Genomic DNA, 20,269 nt, shown 5'->3' on the forward strand with positions numbered 1-20,269 from the left:
CTCAGAAACCAATGGGTGTCGCATGCAACTGAAATATTAGTAGAGACTCTGACTTAGATAAAGGTCAGTTTTCTAAGACACACTAGTCAAAGGCAGAAAAAGAAATTAAGAGGCCTCTTGTGCAAAAGGAGCTAAAATACGCATGCATCGATGGCCGTGACCAATTAGAATATAACTTAGGTCTCCAAACATTGAAACTGAAGCTTTATTTGGCCTAAGACATGGTTGAGCTCTATACCTTTACAAATTACAATGTATATGCGACAACAAAGGAATCATCTCAACATAGCATCAGTTGGTATTTTGGCCTGTATAGAGACTAATCTTCAACACAAAAGCCTGCTCAGCAATAAATGGTTTTCATATTTAGCAAAGACAACAGCACACTGGGCTGGCTAACAGGGCTAACAAAAAGAAGAAAGCAGGTTTTCAAACTAACGTCTAACTAAATTTTAGGCCGATTTTTCCCCTTGGACATCCTGTTTTTCATCAGTGCTTGTTACTGTCATTTTCATTAGTCTGTAGTTGAAACAGTACATTGGGCGCTGCCCCACCCTCTCCGAGAGATGCATCTCAAAAGCATATTTGATTAATAGCAGAAACAAAAATCTCCCCTAACTGCACTTGGAAAGGATAGTTAGTTCCTTCAACTTCCCAACATTTACCATGAACAAGCAAATTAGAATGCATTTCAGACATGACCTACAGTGACTAAAATCAAATCTCTCTCCTATTTACCTATAATATTAAATAATATATAACATTTTTACACTTAATAGTCTGAAGTTTGGACATAAGACCGCTAATAAGGAAATAAAGCTGGGGCCAAATCTGTTCCTGGGGAATTAATTTGGCCCAACTGATCTGAAAAAACTAATTTTACCTTGAGAAAAAGAAATCCACCACAGGCACAGGGGTGTGCCCACACCCACCCACCCACTTGTACAACAAACAGAGCTGGCACAGCGAAGCGTTACTTTTCAAGCACTGCCATCTCCCGTCCTTTCCTTGCGAGCCTGGATCATCTCCTTCGGAGCCTGCTTGCGGTCAGTGACCAACCCCAACCAAAACATGAAGTCAATGAACCAGGTGGTAGGGTTGAACTTCAGGCCCAGCTCGCTGGCTGAGTAGTCGAATGGGAAGGTGTGGTGGTAGTTGTGGAAACCCTCACCTGAAAAACAGAGAAAGACTTTAAAGGCCACATGGCCGGCACATTTATGAACTTAGAAACACGCTCGGGTGGGACATCCCAATGCCTGTTTCCCAAGTCCTGAATCCAGCGCAGGTTATGTTCTACCCCTGGCTATGGGAGACCTCTGGGGCAGACCCACAACAGACTCCATTTCAGTGCTTTGGGCCTTCCTCCCCAGTAGGAAGGGGCATGTCCCACCCCTTGTGCTCAGGGAAGAAAACCATTAAGTGCTTCAAGAGAGGAGACACACAACCGAGTTAAGAGTCACTTAATTCTGCTGCGCTGTCCCCAGCTGACGGCTGAGGAGAGGAGAGGATTGCTACTGTGAACACATCTCTTCCCAGAGAGATGTGTTATGGCATTATTTCAATGTGGGCACCATCAGCAGAACAAGAGAGCCTTCCTCTAGGATAAGCAAGCTTCAGTCTCCTCCAAGCCCTGGCTCCAAGCGGTGTCCAGTTGCAGGTGCGCAAAGCCCTGACCAGGGTGAAATAGGATGGGATGTCGCTCTGAGTTTGCAAAGCTCTACCCAGGGCTACAGCACTTACCAATGGCTCCCAGATTGACCAAAGCGTTCTGCCTGGGGCTGATGTACTTGTCGTAAGGGCGGTTGCCGTACATGTGAGCAGCACTGTTGACCAGCCAGCTGACATTGAGGGAGATGGTGTACCGGAGGATGGAGGCAAGGAAGAAGGCATTCCACAGACTCTCGCCCCAGAGGTACCATGGTACAAATGTAGGGATCACAAAGCACATCAGCACAACCGAACTCTTGTAATACCTGCAGGGAAAGAAAAGGACACCATTACCATGGTGGGAATGACAGCTGGGCTGAAGGGGAGCTGGATCTCTGGAGGCATGGCTCTATCAGAAACCCCTGGCATAACCTGGGCCAGCCCCATAACTGGGGCAGAACATTTCAGACATCCACAATCATTACATCATGTAATTTTTCCAAGTACAATCCAAAATGCAAAGACAACCCAAAACCCCGAAGCAGCAGGTAACACTGGAGCTGAACAGCTGAGACTCAGTCCCAAAGCACCTTTAAACCTGGGGAAGCACAGAGCTGGCTGCAAACCCTGCGCCTAGGGTCTGGCTCTGGGACTGGAAAAGCCTGGGGCTTGGCATGGCATCGGCAGAGCTGTGTCAGAAACACATTCACTGCTAAGAGCAGGCAAAGACTTCCCCTGTGTTCAGATCAGAAAGGAACCTGCAGCACAGGGCAGGAGAGGAGTTCCTTTCTATGCCACTGCTGCTGCGTGAGCTCCAACAGCAGCGGCAGACCCAAAGCAGCTGCTGAGAGACCATGGGCACTCTGCCAAGGGTGAGGAGAAAGATGCATCTTGGCCCAGGGGCCAGGATTACTGCTGCTGTCACAGCCCACTGGCTGGCACAAACCTTGCCACTTCTTCATATATTGGACAAAATCAGTGTGCAGTGCAAAACGGGAAGGGAGGAAGCCGAACAGTCTGAGAACAAAGAGGAAAGCTTTCCAAAGGAGGCTAAAGCCACATGCCCAGGCAAGGCAGGGAAGAGAGAGCGTAGGATGCAGGGAGCACAGAGGTGAAGAGCAGAGACCATAGCAGGAGAAACAAAGAGAAAAATCATGCTGGGGGAATTAATCCAAGGCAAGTAGAGAAAGGGAGCAGCTCAGCAAGAAGTGGGGAAGCAAAGCCAAAAGTGAGATAGGAAATCAGTTAATTCTAAATGAAGAACGGGCTAATGGCGCTCAGAAGTGGAGAGCAGTAAGACAGTGCAGCTTGGGAGCTGTAAGACCCGTTAGGTAAATGAAAGACCATATGAAGACCCATTAGGCAAACAAAAGACCCCATGCCTGGGCTTATGCCTGAACCACCCTAGAGGCACCCCCTATTTGACCTGAGCCAGCGGCAGGCAGTGGCAGGTGAGTGATGGGCAAGAGGCACGAAAACCAGGCGAGGGACCGGCAGGCGACCGCAGTGCGCGTGTGCGTTGCCACCCTGGACAGATCGCCGGACATGGTCTGCCCGTGCTGGGGTTGGATCAATCGCTCTGCCTTGGGCTACAAATAAGGGAGAGTCGGGCCTGGCAACTGGGGACTGGGACCCCGGGAGTAGGGCTGGAAATTTGTCACTCCGCACTGCACCATCCCCCATTGGCTGGATCAACGTACTTCTCCCCCTTCATCGCTGGATCTAGGGAAGGTGATCTTCTTTCCCCTCTGTTTCTCCTTTCCTGCCCCTATCCTACCTTCCTTTTTATTTCCCTTTAGAGATAGCGTTCAAGTGTTAATACTGAATTACACCGAGACATGAATTTATGCCTGACTTGCCTTTTGCCTTAATACATAAAAAGCCTGGTTATCATAATAAGAGTTCTCAGTTCATGGTTCCCTAAATGTTGTGGTTCTGGGTGCCTTCCCTCTCTTCCCTGACCCTCCCCTCTAGTTCGAGCAATGAACCAACTGGTGTGTCCCTTTTCCCCGGTCCCTAACATGTCGCTAACCTTAGACATAAACCATTGACCAGGTGTGGGACTAGGAGCAGATCCAGCCACACCTAGACTCCTCCCTGGGAAGGAGTTTAGAAAGCAAGGGGGTCTGCTCTGATCCTTGTGACCCAACGGGAGGCCCTCCCTAAATACCATCTGCACGCGACATTTTAATTGGCGTAGTCGGCAGGATTAGCTCAGCAGGAAAGAGAAAAGACAAAGACATGCTTGGAACAAGAGCATCTCAGGCAAGAGACAACCCGCTGAAGTGTTTCAGCCAGTTAAAGGCTAGGAGATGGCTCAATAGGTTGCGCTGCCCACAAAAGGTCAGGAGCCACCAGGGGCCAACCGGGGCAGTGTCGATCCGCTAGGGCTGATCTGCTCGATAAAACCCAGGAGTGGCCGTGGGACAACCCAACAGGTTGCTACAACCTGTCACTGGCGGGGTCCACTGCTTATCCCTTGTGGGGGACAGGAGCAGGCGGACTGAGGTTGCTCAACCGATTAGCGATTAGGAGCAACCCAGCAATGGCGAATGTACGGACGACCCGGGAGAAGTCCACGTTCGATCTCTCCATCTCGAGGGAGAAGCTAGAGGAGTTTAAAGCATGTCTGTCTCCCTCTGGAGGGTTGTGGGCCAAGGAACACTGGCAGGATCCAGGTGATTTGGTTAAAAGAACTGAATATTTGAGAAAAGAGCAGAAATGTAGGAAAGGCAAGGGCAAGGTGGTGATATGCGCCATACTGGGTGCTGCTCTTATGGCCGCCCAGGAAAAGGAATTCAGGCAGTCGCAGGAAAAGGCCGTGGTGATAACAGAATTGGAACAAGCATGTGCCCAAATGAAGTTGTTACAAGAATATGTAGCACAGCAACAAGAGGCCAATCACAGGCTCACCAGGGCTCTGTCAGCTGCCCCTGAAGGAGAGTGTGTGCTTGCAACTGAATTGGCCGAGGAGCAAGCAGCAAGTCTTGACGCTGACTCTGAGGCTGGATTTTCAAGGCTAGCCAAAATGGTGGAGTTGTGACATTCAGATTTAGCTAGAATAACAGAGTCATCTAAAATGGCAGGATATCCCATTGCTGACTTACAAGGGCTAAAAGAAAATCACTATCCAGAGGAGAGCTTGATAGACATGAGGCCACTGATCAAGACAGAGACAATGGGTAATGGACAGCGGGGAGCGGCCCAGCTAACAAGACGAGTCACTCCATTTTCCCCAATAGAACCGGGCAAATTACAAGAAAAATATTCACGCACTGCCTCAGAGTTGGAGTGTGAATATGTATGGCGTGTGTCCCTAACTGGAGGGGATAGAATCGCTTTAAGCGAAGAGGAAGCACGAGGATATTGGGGCCCAGGTGTGTTTTTAACCACAAACAATCCCACCGAAAACTGGTCACTAACCCAAAGAGAAGCTTACTGGGCAGGGGGATTAGACCCCATGGAAAGGGGAGACCCAATTGCCATCAAAGCACCAGCAGTCTCCCAGTTAATGGAATCTGTACAAAAAGGTGCTTGTATACAAGTGTCCTGGTTTCACTGGGATTTGGTTTCAGTTTGTGGCCAGCCATGGTGATCAAGGCCCTTAGCAGTTAAATCTGGGGCAGCTGACCCTGGCTGGCCCACAGGTGTATTCTATATCATTGACATCAGCTCACTATAAAAGAGAGGGTTTGCTGGGAAGAGCTGGGGGCTTTTTCCTACTCTCCTTGCCTCTCCTCCCTTCTCCCTGTCTGTTGCTGCAATTCCTGGAGCAACCCACCAGTGATCTGTGGATGAGTATACTGTTGTCTGTCTTGTGTTGTCATTTATATTGATTTTCTTAATTTCATTAAATCTGGTCAACTTCATCCCACAAGTCTCCCTCTTTTTTTTCCCCAATTCCCTTCCTCATTTGGGGAAGGGACATTGGGTGATAGAAAAACTGCTATTGTTTAGCCCCGGGTGGGGGCTAAACAAAGACAGTAAGCAATATACGATCACAGGCTAGGGCCTCAGCACCCCTCGCCCATGCAGGCTACCATAAATCCCAAACACCTGGCTGTATTAATTCTAGGTCTCCTGGACACATTAAAATTATATGCTGTCCAGTTACAAGACCAGCTCAGAGATGCCCCTCCTTGACAGGGAAAAACCAGAACCGTCGAACTGGCATGACTTGGGGGGAGGTGGCTCAAGAACTTACTAATTACGGCCGCAGAATGGGATGGATGTCCAGAGGGACAGATAAGCCCAGAACCACAGTATGAACCCTAGAAAGACAAGGCTGCTTGAAGGGTCACCTGGAGAAATGGGAACCTTTGCGTCCTGACCAGGACCAGCTTATGTCTAGGCGAAATCTGCTATGGACCGAAGGGCTGGAAAATGGAATTCCACAGGAGGTGATGTATGGGTTGCCCACTTCTAATTAAAAAAAAATAATAAAAGCATGGCAAGGGGTAGGAAAAGACTCGGAGCTTGGAGAGGGCAATGGTGTGCAATCTGGGACAGTGATAACCACCTCTGCTCCTGCTGGAAACTTCATGAACTTAGATCCGGGAAACAGCCCGTGCTGTCCCCAGTAAGCAGGCTGGGGACGGCACCTGGACAGAATTACATAGGCTCACATTAAACAAAAGGGACGATCTTACTCCACCATCCCAACATGCCCCCAGAAAACCCCAATTTCATTCTTGGTGGATACAGGAGTCCAAATGTCAGCACTCCAAACCAAGGTCGCTGACCATAATGGGATCATATGTGATGGCCTCTGGCTAGTGCCGTAAAACGCAATAAAAAATGTTTCTATAAATACATTAGCCACAAGAGGAGGGCTAAGGAGAATTTCCATCCTTTACTGGATGTGGGAGGAAACATAGTGACAAAGGATGAGGAAAAGGCCGAGGTGCTTAATGCCTTCTTTGCCTCAGTCTTTAGTAGTAAGACCAGTTGTTCTCCAGGTACCCAGCCTCATGAGCTGGAGGACAGGGTCAGGGAGCAGAATGAAGCCCCCGTTATCCAAGGGGAAACGGTCAGCGACCTGCTATACCACTTAGACACACACAAGTCTATGGGGCTGGATGGGATCCACCCAAGGGTATTGAGAGGGCTAGCAGAAGTGGTCACCAAGCCACTTTCCATCATTCATCAGCATTCCTGGCTAATCAAGGAGATCCCAGGTGACTGGAAATTAGCAAATGTGACACCCATCTATAAGCAGGGCTGGAAGGAGGATCCAGGGAACTACAGGCCTCAGTCCTACCTCAGTGCCAGTGAAGGCTACGGAGCAGGTCATCAGGTCATCTTGAGTGCCATCATGGGGCACGTAGAGGACAACCAGACAATCATGCCCAGCCAGCATGGGTTTATGAAAGGCAGGTCCTGCTTGACTAACCTCATCTCCTTCTATGACAAGGTGAGCTGCTTACTGGATGAGGGAAAGGCTGTGGATGTTGTCTACCTGGACTTTAGTAAAGCCTTTGACACTGTCTCCCACAGCATTCTCCTGGAGAAACTGGCTGCTCATGGCTTGGATGGGTGCACTCTTCACTAGGTAAAAACTGGCTGTATGGCCAGGCCCAAAGAGTTGTGGTGAATGGAGTTCAATCCAGTTGGTGGCCAGTCACAAGTGGTGTTCCCCAGGGCTCAGTACTGGGGCCAGTTCTGTTCAATATCTTTATCAACGATCTGGACGACGGGATCACGTGCACCCTCGGTAAGTTTGCAGATGACACCAAACTGGGCGGGACTGTTGATGTGCTTGAGGGTAGGAAGGCTCTGCAGAGGAATCTGGACAGGCTGACTCAGAGGGACAGGAAAGCAAGGGGGTCTGCTCTGAACCTCGTGACCCAATGGGAGGGCCTCCCTAAATACCATCTGCAAGTGACAGGAGCCACCTACAGCGTGTCCACAGCTCGAGAGGAAATGAGGCCCTGTCTTCCCCATTGAGCCCTTCCACCTCCCCTAGGCCCAGATTTACCACAGCCCACAGTGATCCCAGGGTATCATCATCAAAGCAAGCTGCCACATGAAACTGGAGCAGTAGGCTGAGGTGACAGGATTTTGAAGGGTGCAGAAAGAAAAGAAACACAAAGTAAGACCCATCTTATTTGTGCCCATATGACAGGTTTAAAATAGACCCCTGCTTTTGTTGCATTTTCTGGAAGGGATAAGGAAGAAGACAGTTTGGATTTATTAAACAGTTATTAAAACTTCCCATTTGCTGACTGTTTCTCCAGCAACACCAACCATGGTGAAAAGAGAGCATCTCCTCAGCTCTCTCACAGAACTCTATCTTCACTTACCTGAGCCAATGCTCTCCAAAGGAAACAGTCCCCATTCTTTGCTCCACCAAAGATAACAGATAATTTCCTGCTCATCTAACTGACTTCTGAACCAGGCTGTGGATAAGGTTTGCAAACCTCATCAATTCAAGGCCAGGATTTAAGCAGAGCTGGAGGAGAAAAATATTTTCCAGTCCAGAAAACTCCTTCAAAGTTCAAAGACTCTTCCACTCCAGGAAAATAAAATAAAATATGAAAATAGCTTATCAGGCACCAACTAAAACCATTCTGTGAGATGCAAGAAGCCTACACTGAAGTCTTTGATGAAGACGTGACATCTAACATCCGAACATCTGACGACGTTTTCTCTGTCTCCCTTTGACTGAAACATCCACCCTGGAACGAGAAACCTCCTTACCTGGAGTTCAGGGGAACCAATGCCTTGATACATGCTTGGGGAACAGCGCTGCTTTCACTACATGAAAACTTTGTCATCATGACACTTCACCTGTGAGCCTCTCTTTCACATCACATGCAGGATTATTGCTCTGTTACTCACAGAGGTTAAATTCTGCTGTCAGTCATGCCAGGAGCAGTACTGTGATTTCAGCTGAAGTGATGTGGTTTTAAACTGATTGAGTGGTACCTCATCCACAGCTCACGAGCAGCACTAAATTCAGCAAAGCTAACAATCTGGCTTTAAAAAACCCATGATAAAGAAGGGTTTATTATGTTCTTACTGACCTGACCTGCCAGGTTTTCCATGCTGTCAAAAAAAAAAAAAATTATAGAAAGAAGAAACCTGAATTTTTCTTCCCAGATATGGGAAGGTAAACTTCAAAGTCCTAAATTCAAATCCAGAGCAGAGACATTTGCTAAGACATAACTTCCCTGCAGAAAACATACTTCTTCACTACACATGTGCAGCATAACCAAAGCAGCAGAGCCTGCTTCTCATGGGATGCTGTTGTCTTGGAAAAGGTAATAACACAACCAAGAGGAGCTGCAGCAAACTGCAAGGGAGCCTTTGCAAACAGGCACTGCTGACTGAGGAACCAGTAAAAGCAACAATACGTGGAGGGTAGTGAATTCCTCACTCCTGGAACTGCTCTGATGCAGGGGTAATTCTGCTAGTGCATGGATTTCTCTAATGCAAAAAAAGAAACTGATTCCTGGACTCAGAAATCTGATTTCTGAGACTGCTCCTCTCACCCATAGAACACTCAGAAATAAGCTTATGTGGTTTGCCGAAGTACCTGGACCAAATGCTTGCAGGCAGAGAGAGTCATCTTGTGCCTAAAATAAAAGTACTCACATAGAGGACAAAGCATGTTGCTCAATTCCCACATTTCGCAGAGTGTGTAGCAAACTGAACTAGGTCTGTGCTAATTCTCAAGGGAGATAATTAATCCTGTGAAGAATGACAGTCTTGGGAGAGGAAGTGCTTGGTCTGCGCTGGCCCACAGGTTCCAAAGATGAGTTTGCAGAGTGAAATGTGCACTTTTGCATTAAGGCAGTTAGTGATCACAGCATTTGCTCCAATGATCAGAGAAGGCCAAGATCCCAGCAGCTTCTGCTGTGGCTGTTTTCACAGCCAGCCCTGGCTTTTTGGAAAAGCAAAGGGACAAGGACATGGCTCACTGCTTGCGCAGCAGAGCCTGCAAGCATCAGCCACATGGCAATAGCAAGGCCCAGAGGGACACAGTCCTAATGCCTGCAATCAAGGTGGCAGGGATATCTTGAAGGAGAAAAGGGAAAGATAAAAATAAAGAATGAGTCACAACTAGACAACCAGGCAGAGGGCCCTCTCCACCCCACCTCACAAGAGGGCCCAGCGCCCCCACTTACTTTCTTTGAAACATGACGACAGGGTCATCCAGCAGGTCAGTGAAATCCAGTTTCCTCCCCTTCTCTATGACGTCCCGGTGCTTGCGCATGAACAGCCAGCCGATGTGGGAGAAGAAAAAGCCACGGCGGGCGTTGTGTGGGTCCGCATCCGTCTCTGAGTACTTGTGGTGCACACGGTGGTCTCGGCTCCACTCGTAGATGTCGTTCTGCACAGAAAGCATGGCAGGGTGAGAGGCTGGGTACTGCTCCAGCACTACCACCTCCAGCTCCTTCTCCACCTAGTAAGAGCAACAAGCCCCTCTCTGATGCTCCTCAAAAAATGTTATCAACTAAACACATCCTGAGGGACTCCAGCTCTGCAGCCAGCCAGCCCATCACACTGCTCTTGTCAGTGCCCACACAGAATGGGACATGCTCTGGGAACCAGTGACACAGATTGGACACATCCCAAGGCTTAAAGATGGCTGGAAGCCAACAACCTCTTGGGAGTTACCATCATCAGTCTGCCCTGGTCCTGTGTCCTCCCTGGGTGTTCGCTGTCCGAGGATGGACACTGGGCTGGAGGGATCAGGTACATACATGTTCACATTGTTATTTTATGACCCTTGCTTGTATATTTATTTTCAGGGAACTACTGTGCAGTGACACTTAGTTCTGGCATCCTTTTTCTAAGCTGGTTGTGGCTGGTTACCACTGACACCCTTCAGGCACAAACACAGCACTGAAAATGGGACAGAGCTTGTGGAACACTACCCGTGCCTTTTCCTGACCTGAACTTGCTCAGCCTTTTGGAGAGATGTATCTTCCACAGTAAAACCAGAATCTCCATTTAAATTACTGCTCTGTCTGCAGGGATGTGTACAAGAACACAGCCTTCCAGCACCTAAAGGGGGCCTACAGGAAACATGGAGAAGGAGTCTATCAGGGAGTGTAGTGACAGGATGAGGGGTAGTGGTTTTCAACTGAAAGAGGGTAGATTTAGATTAGATCTTAGCAAGAAATTATTTCCTGAGAGGGTGATGAGACACTGGAACAGATGGCCCAGAGAAGCTGTGGCTGCCCCCTCCCTGGCAGTGTTCAAGGCCAGGTTGGACGGGGCTTTGAGCAACCTGGTCTAGTGGAAGGTGTCCCTGCCCAGGGCAGCGGGGTTGGAACTAGATGATCCTTAAGGTCACTTCCAACCCAAAGCATTCCACGATTCTATGATTAAGATATCAAAAGAGATGTGCCTATTTTATGGGAAATCAAGTCTTGCGTTTGCAGCCAGGCTTGGAATAAAAGTCTCAGACCCATAACATCAGCTCAGCATTGGATCCAGATCAGATAAAAAGCAAGTTCAGTCCTGTCTCTTTTCAAGCTCTCAGCAGATATGGGTCACCGAAATGCCTTATGGCTGTAAATGGGACTATGCAGGGAGGAAGGGATGCACCACAATTTCAGACTTAGATATGTAAAGTGAGTCTTTCTGAGTTTACTCAGCCCAAGGGATTTCAGCCTCACAGTTTGCTCTGCAGGATGCACTGGCTACTGGACTAAACTGGTAGTTTTTGCAGTGGTGCTGAGCTATTAATGCAGGACACTGTAAGCATGTACAACACTTGCAAAACTCAGGCCACACACTCATCTGTGAATTGAATTGCCTGACACCAGCATCAAAACATGGAAATGTTAGTTAATGCCCAGATCCACAACAGTGTGAACTTTAATCAGAGAATGCTTAGTGGAGTGTGCTTTCCTCTGCTGTTTCCATCTTTGCACAGCCAGGGAGGTACCCAAGCAGTAATACCCAAAGGAAGGGCTTAGGTTACTTTTAGGAACAGAAGTAGCACCCACAACCACCAACCACAGCAGCTTTGCTCCCAGAAGAACTGAGCAAACCATTTGCGGTGTCTGTGAAGTAACCACCGTGCAGCAGCCATCATGACGCTGAATATACTGCAGGACACAGTAAGCACACGCTAATGATAACTGGCTATATCTATATTTTGTGAGACAAAAGCCCTATGCTGAAAGCATCGCAGAAATCCTTGCTCTTTCTCTCAGCTGCCAACATTTGAGAAAAAGCACTGAGGCCACCCATGCTGCTGAAGGGACGCCAGGAACAACTGCAAAGAGCAGCTAAAGAATCCAGGTGAAATGCCTCAGTGTCCAATTTCAGCCTTGCAAAGATGCTCTCTGTCTGCAAGAGCCCACAAGAGACAAGCGAAGAACAAAAGCCCCGAAAAGATTTCGGCTCCATTGCACTCATTTGTTCTCAGCCCTGTACTGTTGTCACACCATGGCCACAGTGACGCCAGGAGTGGGCTGGGGATGCGGGGAACATTTTTCTGCAGCACTGACTCATCTAAGCCATGGAGAGGAGGCAGTAAAGATCAGGCCCTACCAGCGCTCCAGTATGTCGCACCTTAACTATCCCATTGCACAAGAGAACAAAGTACACTGAGTGAAGCAAAGGAAGTCACCAAACTCCTCGGTGAGAACACGGGGAGATCTTTACCTTGCTGCCGTCTTATTTTTTTCCTGCAGAGAAATCAAAGGGAATGAAAGCCCACACTGCTTCAAGTGACTTCAGCAGGAATATCCAGAAGACTGGAAAATGCCAAGATTAAGTCATTTAAAAATAAAACAGGGTTATGCAAGAAGCACACCTAGGAAAGGTCCTCCTTCTTAACCAGAAATAATTTTTCAAGTGAGACTATTGATCAGTTTGTCATAAGAGTACTTGATAAAATTATTTGTGGGACCACAGATAACCAGGGTCAAAGCAATGATACTGTGAGAAATTAACTTGACTTTTCGTACCAGAGCAAACACCTGCAGGGCTGGCAAAAAACACGATTCCCCAGATGAAAGGGTTAGGAAGCTGTGAAACAACTGAATTGCATCTAATTAAAAACCACAAAGGCTAAGAGGAAATAAAGGCCAGAGGCCAGAACTGTTGGCAATAAATACCCCAAGAACTGGAGCATAGCACGTGTAAATATGCTCCGAGTGTATTAATAGCAACAATTTTTCAGGAACACATTACTCTTGATCAAGTCTCAGGTAAACACAGGAGTGAAATCCCTTCCAAAGCAGAGCGCAACAGCATCATGCTGTGACAGTGATGCAGACCTGAGGTTTCATTAGCAGGTCCCTTAATAAACCTACAGACTGAAACATGACAACGAATTGGGCTATGTAACAACCTCAGTGTGCTGACACGAATTTCCATACAACCACTGTTGCTGTGTGCAAATGCTCACAGCACAACCTCAGCTGAACAACACAGCTTCACAGCTTGTTTCAGAGATGGCCAGGAGCAACAGTACAATGTAGCTAGCAGAGACACCAGCATGTCCCAATTGAGATGCTGAAACTTAAACACTAGGAGATGAAGTAGACATAAGCCAGATATTACCTATTTCTAAAACAGACATGTGACAGCAAGAAGCACAGTCTTTCAAAGTTGCGAGAACTTCACTCTAGAGGGAGAGAAGAAACACAGCTCAGCATGCTCCAATCATAAAAAAAATGCACCAGGCAACAGGACAAAAATGGCTGCATCTGATGGTATTTCAGAGGAAGTACAGCATGTCACAGCCCATGCAGCATCAAAGTAAAACTCTTCAGCAGAGTTTCCACTGCCCTTCAAGAAGACTGAATAGTTCCTCAATATTCAGCATCCAGGGATGCTGCAGGTATCTCCAATGCTATCCTTTTCCTCCCAAAGCCAACATGAGGGAGATGGACCTGAAAACTCATTCACCGTCTGCTTGTGGTGGTGAAAACAGCCTTTAGCAGGCAATGGATGTCACAGTAATTAGGAGCAGGCTTCAGACTACTGAAAACTTAAGAGTGTATGATATGGCCTTTCGCTTTCTTTCCGATATGAAGAGCACGAAGGTGGCTTGAAGCTACTTTGAAGTACTTCCCTGCCTCAGAATCACACCATGTCCTCAGCCAAAAGCAGTGATGAGGCCAACACAGCTGACAGCAAAAACCATAGCAACAGGGGAGCAGAATGCAATGAAATCCCAACATGCACGTTCACTGCAACCAGCTCGACACATTCATTTAAATTACTTATGAAAGATAAGATTGGCTGTAAAACAGGAGGACAGTACCAGGGGTTCTCAAAATTCAGTAGTTTAACACGCTGAGCAAAGGGCTTGTAAAGCTCTGCAAGGAACCGAGCAGCACAAAGCAGCTGGAATATGGCTCAGAACAAAGGAAGGTTGTAGTAAAAATGGACACATTCCCATATTCAAGCGAAACATTGTGCTCTTTGTAATGTCTAGAGGGATTAACAAGATTAATTCTTTCTACCTTAAAAAAAAAAAGATAAATCAAAGATGATAAATGAACGGTACAGAAGTGGATAAATGGATTCTTTTCATCCTCTGTCAAGGTACACGAACGAGAAGTCAACCAAACAGACTGAAGGGAAAAAGCTGAAAACCCAAGGCACAACACACACGTGGTACTTGGTGCCATAAGGGGTCATGGCAGTCAAGCTTGCTACACACGTGGTACTTGCAAGTTTAACGTTAGTACAGGTTCATAACTCTATTTTGAACAGCCAAAGGAGTAACTAAGTTCACATCGAGAAGATCCTGATTCTGGGCTAACTCCTACCATCAGCTGGCTGTTACAAAAACATTTTTGAGTTCAAAGATTGCTTATCAGTAAGTACAGAGCTAGTAATATGCTTCTTTGCAAATGTATTTGAATTTTACTGGTGAAAAATGCTGCATAAAACAGAGATAAATTAAGATTGTGAAAGGATGCCTGCTCTCCTTTCTGGGCACATCAAAATCTCCAACTGCCTGGATGGACAAAGAGACTTGATTACACAGACATATTTGCATGACGTTGGCCCTTAGAAAAGTTTCCACGTTGTCCTGTGAAGTGTGGTGCCTGACCTGTGCCACAGATAAGCTGCTGGGGTGCTGAGCCCCTGATCTGGGCTTGTTCAACTTGGTCCTTAAGTAATTACTGCTCCTGGACTGTCTAATGCATACTGTTACATGGGTGGTGAGAGAAGCTCTGCATCCCCTGAGCCAGCAACGTGTGTTATCAGCAAATGTCTTTCTGCCAATATTTTTTTTTTCTTTTGCTGTCTCTAAGCTGAGGGGATCCCTGCAGAGGAGAGAAAGCTGCCTGGAGGTCAAGAATATGGACAGGCAACCACGACCCCACCTGGAAAGCCATGGAGTTAGCTGCAGCCAGAAAGATCCGCAAAGGCAGCTTAGCTTTGTAGGAACGGTGGCTCCACAAGCGATGCGCACCAGCCGTCACGCCCAAAGCCGTCATCAGGAAACAGAAATATGCTGAAAGACACAAAAACAAAACACAGGATGTGCCAGGGGCCAACTGCCATTATTTTTGCTTTCCTTGATGTAAAGATGATCCTTGCCCCTGCCTGCCAGCACCTGCAGGGTCACTTAGAAGATGACACTGGGCGGGCAGGAGGCGAGGTTCTCAGCCCACCTCTGCCCAGTGTCCCCATGGACATGTTGTTCCACTTCCCACCTCTCCCCATTTAGCCAGTGCATTGTTCATGAGAGTTTGGCAGCACTGAAGCACCATGCCATGACATGTTTATGCAGTGTGCCTTCACCAAGTACAGCAGAGTTCATCACTTGTGTCAGAAGAGTAGCAACAACTCTTCTAATAGGACACTGCTAGCTCCTCCAGACAGGTCTTTGCTCAAGTCTGATCTGTCAACTAGTTTAAGACAATTACGTCCCACTCCTGGGATAAGATACAAGCTTTGTCAGAGTTTCCACAATAAAAACTTCTCTTATCATTGGGAGCTCATGACTCAGTGATAAAAATGCACCAGGCAATGGAGCATTCACCATCTCCCTCAGTTTCAGGAACTGCTTTTCCTTCCCTTAATTAAAAAATTGGCCAATAAACTTGTTTTGAGCATTTTTTCAGATGGCCAACACAGCACAGGAGCAGGTCTGTTCCTTACTCGCCCACATTGGCTCCAGGATAGACACATAGCCCAAGCACATGCATCCCCCAGTGTACACCCCATGCTTAAAATAACACCATCACAGCATTGGTACATCTCTGGTTGTCCTTTCAGCAGGGGCCACGCTCATACATGCTCTGGCTGGTTAACCTCGCATTTTCAGGGGCAGGGGGAATGGCTGGCTGGGGCAGCAGAACGAGACAGTGGACCCGGGCCCGCCTGCTTGAGCCATGCTTCGGTGCACTGATTACTTCTCCTTTGACGTGCTCACTATTGTTGTCTCTAGTGTCTTTGAATTTGATGGATGATCCATAGCCTGAGTTGTTTTGACTTGCGACAAAAGAGGACACTATGGGAAAGGGCTGGAAGAACAGTCCATTAGAGCTGCTCCTCCTTTTGGAGAAAGACTGGAGGGAAAATGGGAACAGTTACAAGGAAAATATTATAGAAGTTCCAAATAAACTGGACCACTTAAAACTACTCAAATTCAAGCTACCCAGCTGTCATGATATATAGACTCTTACGTCTCCCTCCCATAGGTATTGATTTCTCATACTATGCCTAAAGAGTACAGTCTCATTTTACAAGTGTAAAATTAAAACAAGAGTGGATTCAAACAAAAGAATATTATAGGACACCCTCAAATGAGTTTACATGGTCTGAAGCGACGTGCTGTTTAGCCAGGTCTCCCTGCCACCCTATATACACAAGCATGTTTTGGTTAAAACAGCCTATTTCTAAGACCTAAATAGAGTTACTGGAACAAAAAGGGAAAACCCTATTCCCAAAAGGGTTTTCTGCTTGTGTCTGTGTCTACACAACAGTCTGTCCAGCAGGAAACCCTGTTAGACATGCAGTGGCTAGAAAGGAATTCACAATCAGCTTTTCCCAGTATGTAATGTAAAACATTTATGTTTGCCAAAAGAAAACAAAAATATGTATACGTAGGTGGGTGTCTACTGTGTCCCTCTATCAACTCCCAACTCACAGTGCTTGAAATCAGCGCATCTAGAGAAAACATAATTGAAAGATATTTGGTAAAATAACAGCAACCATATTTCATGTTGATTGTCACCCCTGCAGAATGAAGGAGTAAATGGACCTTATCCACTCCGCTGGTGGAGTCATCAAAAACAGATTTACCCAAACAGTTTCACATTATGTACATGGCCCAAATTCCTGTCATCTCCCGCACAGCAAACAAAATGCAACAGACAAATGGAGTCAGAATGGTCCTAGTAAAGATGACACATCTCTAAAACCTGCTTTGGACACCATCACCAAAGATGCAATTCTCCTTTTCAGCAGACTGCAGTGTTCAAGCTACTCCCAGAAAAAGCTCGTCTGTGCAGCTAAGTCCAGTGTGCTGAAGTCTGTCAACCAAATTCTGACTTCTGCCTGCTTCCTGAAGGGAGGTACAGAAATGAACTGAAGATCATGCATTCTCTCTACACATAATTTCCAGATTTTGTTGAATTTACAGATTACTCTCAGATCAGTAAAAATGCTGACACCACAACAACTCACACTCATCTCTGCTGCAGTCTTGCAGTTCTTGCACATGCCTTGTCAGTGCAAGGACTCAGACTTCTATAAAATTAGGGAAAACCTATCCTGTTATTTACTGTACATGATGTTGAGCTGTGCAGAAAGATCACTAAATAAGGCCTTCCAAATCGCTCAAATGATTGTAATTGTGGGAACAGATCTGTGACACACAGAATGCTGACATTATGCAGCCAACATAAAACTATTAAGTTATAGTCCTGAATCATTACAAGAACACATTGTCTGTGGGCTTTATGACTGGTTAAACTCATGATAGTCACAGGGGCTGAAATCTCCCATCTTCAGCAGTCTCTTTGCTTCCTTAAAGCACAAAGAAAGACTCTCCTCCCACTTCAAAGCAACAGATCATTTAGTTGACCAATTGCTTCTCAAGGCATCCATCCATCTTAATCATGATCAATTGCTTCAAACCAGAATTAAAGATAAGTGGGTAGAACAAGACACATGCAACATTAAGGTTGGTTTCACTTTCCTTCTCTGTTAGAGAGGCTGAGTGGTAGGTAACATACAGACCACATGAAATAGCTGCACTGAATACAAGGGATTTATGCCACTTGAAGATTCAGCTCTTCTAGAGCTCAGCTTAACAGAGACCCTTTCACTCAGCCCACTCCAAGCCACCAGAATTGCAGGAGAATGGAGAACAGTATTTTGGGAGTCTGGGGGCTGCCTTAGGGTCTAGGTGCCACCCTGTGTCCATACCTTTGAACAGCGCTTCCCAGCCCAGGCCCCCTCCAAGCATCATTCCTGATTCACACTTCCCCGGAAGCCCCAGACACTACCTCAGTGATCAAGCTAAAATGGCTGAGGCTTATACCCAAGGAACATGCCTATATTTTGGCTTTGCAGAGGAGGAATCATAAGAGGAGGAATTCTCCTCATATAAATCCTGAGGGCTGAAACATCCCCAGAAACAAACAAACAGACAAACAAACAAAGTTACTCACAAATTTGGTAACCAGAGAAGAAACAAATCCTGTCAGGCAAACACACTGTACAGTGATATCAGATTTCTGTGGTTCTTACAAGAATTAGGGTGCCTGAAGATATTATTACTTGGCCACTAATTCTCAATGTATAAATAGCCAAGACAACAAATATTTGCTGTGTAAAGATAGGTCTGAACCTTTCCTTTGCAGAATAAATTATGAACTCAAACCAAAAATCAGACTATAACCCATTTGATTTTACATTAATTATGCACAGTTACAGTAATTACATGAGAAGAGAGCCACTACTTACCTACATGGCTCATTTTTGTGGGGTGGGGAGTGTGTGTGGGGAGTGAACATCTCCATGAAACACAAAAGGATTACACTGTGGAGCAAAGCAGCTCCCCTTATTCTGAAAACTCCCTCTTAGACCGGTAACTAAACAGGTCTCCTAAGTAATAAAGAGTAAAAAACACAGTTATTGAAGAAAAAGGGAAAAAAAAAGAAAAACCCAAGAAAAGTACCAATAAACAACCTGGAATTCAAACAGTTAACAATATAGTTCTTTTTAATTTAGTGAGGAACTTAATGTACAAAGAGGTGTTAAGAACTGTTAGGATTAATAGCCTTGCTTAGCATTAGTAGCTAAATTTGCTGAAGCCTTAGGCCGCAAGCTGTGGACTTTCACGTAGATATGCTTCTGCCTGGGATAGAGTTCACTTTCTTCCTAGTAGCTGGTACAGTGCTGTGTTTTGGATTTAGTAGAGAATAATGTTGATAACACACTGATGTTTTTAGTTGTTGCTAAATAGTGTTTATCCTAAGTCTAGGAGTTTTCAGTTTCCCATACTCTACTGGCGAGCAGGTGAATGAGAAGTGCAAGACAAGGAGGCCACAACTGCCAGCAAAAGCTGCAACAAGACAATAACAGTTAACAGGCCTGCCTGGAGACAGAGAAATAATCCAATAAGGTGTTAGAAGACCCCAGACCAGAAATCACCATTGGACCAAAAAGGCACGTGAAGAGTGTGTGAGGGGCAGGTGCATAGATTGTAAGGGTATGACTGCCCAGGGAATTTCTTTGTCTGGGGTCTCTCTCCGGAGGCACCCAGCCTGAACTGGTGTTTTTTTTCTGGCTGTACCATCTGAATAATTTTTTTTCATATATAAGATTCGATGTCTGAAACTCTGCTACGGGAAACCTAGGGTCAAGCCTGAAGGAAGAAGTGCCCAAGAGTGAATGTGTGTGTGTACGAGCAAGGATTCTGCTCACTGGAGTCAACCCCTGTGAAGGGACTCCAGTCCTCGCAGTTAAAGTCTTGGGTGGTGTGTGTGCGACTCCTTGAATGGTGTGTGAATGAATGCTCGGGCAGCAGCTTCTCCCTTAACAGAGGAAGTTGCTAAAATAGCCAGATTAGTCTCCTGCATGTTTTAGTGAGCTAACTCTGAAACTGGGCTGACTTATCAACGAAAAAATCACACTCACAAGGAAATGGCAGCATTTCAATCCTAACCTATAGACTGAAGACTGAGCTGTGCTATCCATATATATTGGTTTCACACATGATCATAGACCACCACAAGTACCAGAGACTCTGAATTCAGAGCACAGATGACCATCTTGTTGAGGAAGAATAATGTACTGCTTTTCCTTCCCTCAACCTGTGCTGCAGAGCTGGCAGGAATGCAGCTTGGGAGGGGGCTGTGTTGGAGCGTGGCAGAGGAGGTTGTCAGCAGCCATTGATGACAGATGTGAAGGTAGAACAGCAATCTGGCAGCATCCCCACCTCCCCAAAATCCCCAGCTATGAGGCCAAGAGGCAGTTCCACAGGGCTGTCCTCTCCAGGAGGCCCCAGCACTGACTGCAGAGAGAGGGCTGCTTGTGAAAACGAGAGATGCTTGAGGAATAACAAAGATGGAGCTAGAAAAGGGCTGAGTGAGGACTTGCTAGCCACAAGCCTGGGGATGAAGAACACAGAGCTGCCAGGCAGGGAGGGCCAGCGTCTAAGAGAGCCAGGGCATGGGAG

General features: G+C 46.6%; 1 protein-coding gene across 1 annotated transcript in view; it reads right to left on the minus strand.

Annotated features, from left to right (window-relative positions):
• Positions 1 to 948: 948 nt before the first annotated feature.
• SCD5 (stearoyl-CoA desaturase 5) overlaps positions 949 to 20,269 on the minus strand; it is a 37,392-nt gene continuing 18,071 nt past the window's right edge. The window contains exons 2-5 of the mRNA XM_068403764.1: positions 14,958 to 15,088; positions 9,777 to 9,982; positions 1,741 to 1,973; positions 949 to 1,171 (exon numbers count right to left, since the gene is read on the minus strand). Coding sequence (XP_068259865.1) covers positions 981 to 1,171; positions 1,741 to 1,973; positions 9,777 to 9,982; positions 14,958 to 15,088 — 761 coding nt within the window. The 3' untranslated portion in view covers positions 949 to 980. The remainder of the gene's footprint in view (positions 1,172 to 1,740; positions 1,974 to 9,776; positions 9,983 to 14,957; positions 15,089 to 20,269) is intronic.

This window comes from Nyctibius grandis, chromosome 6, assembly GCF_013368605.1.
Source record: "Nyctibius grandis isolate bNycGra1 chromosome 6, bNycGra1.pri, whole genome shotgun sequence".
Taxonomy (NCBI): Eukaryota; Metazoa; Chordata; class Aves; order Nyctibiiformes; family Nyctibiidae; genus Nyctibius; species Nyctibius grandis.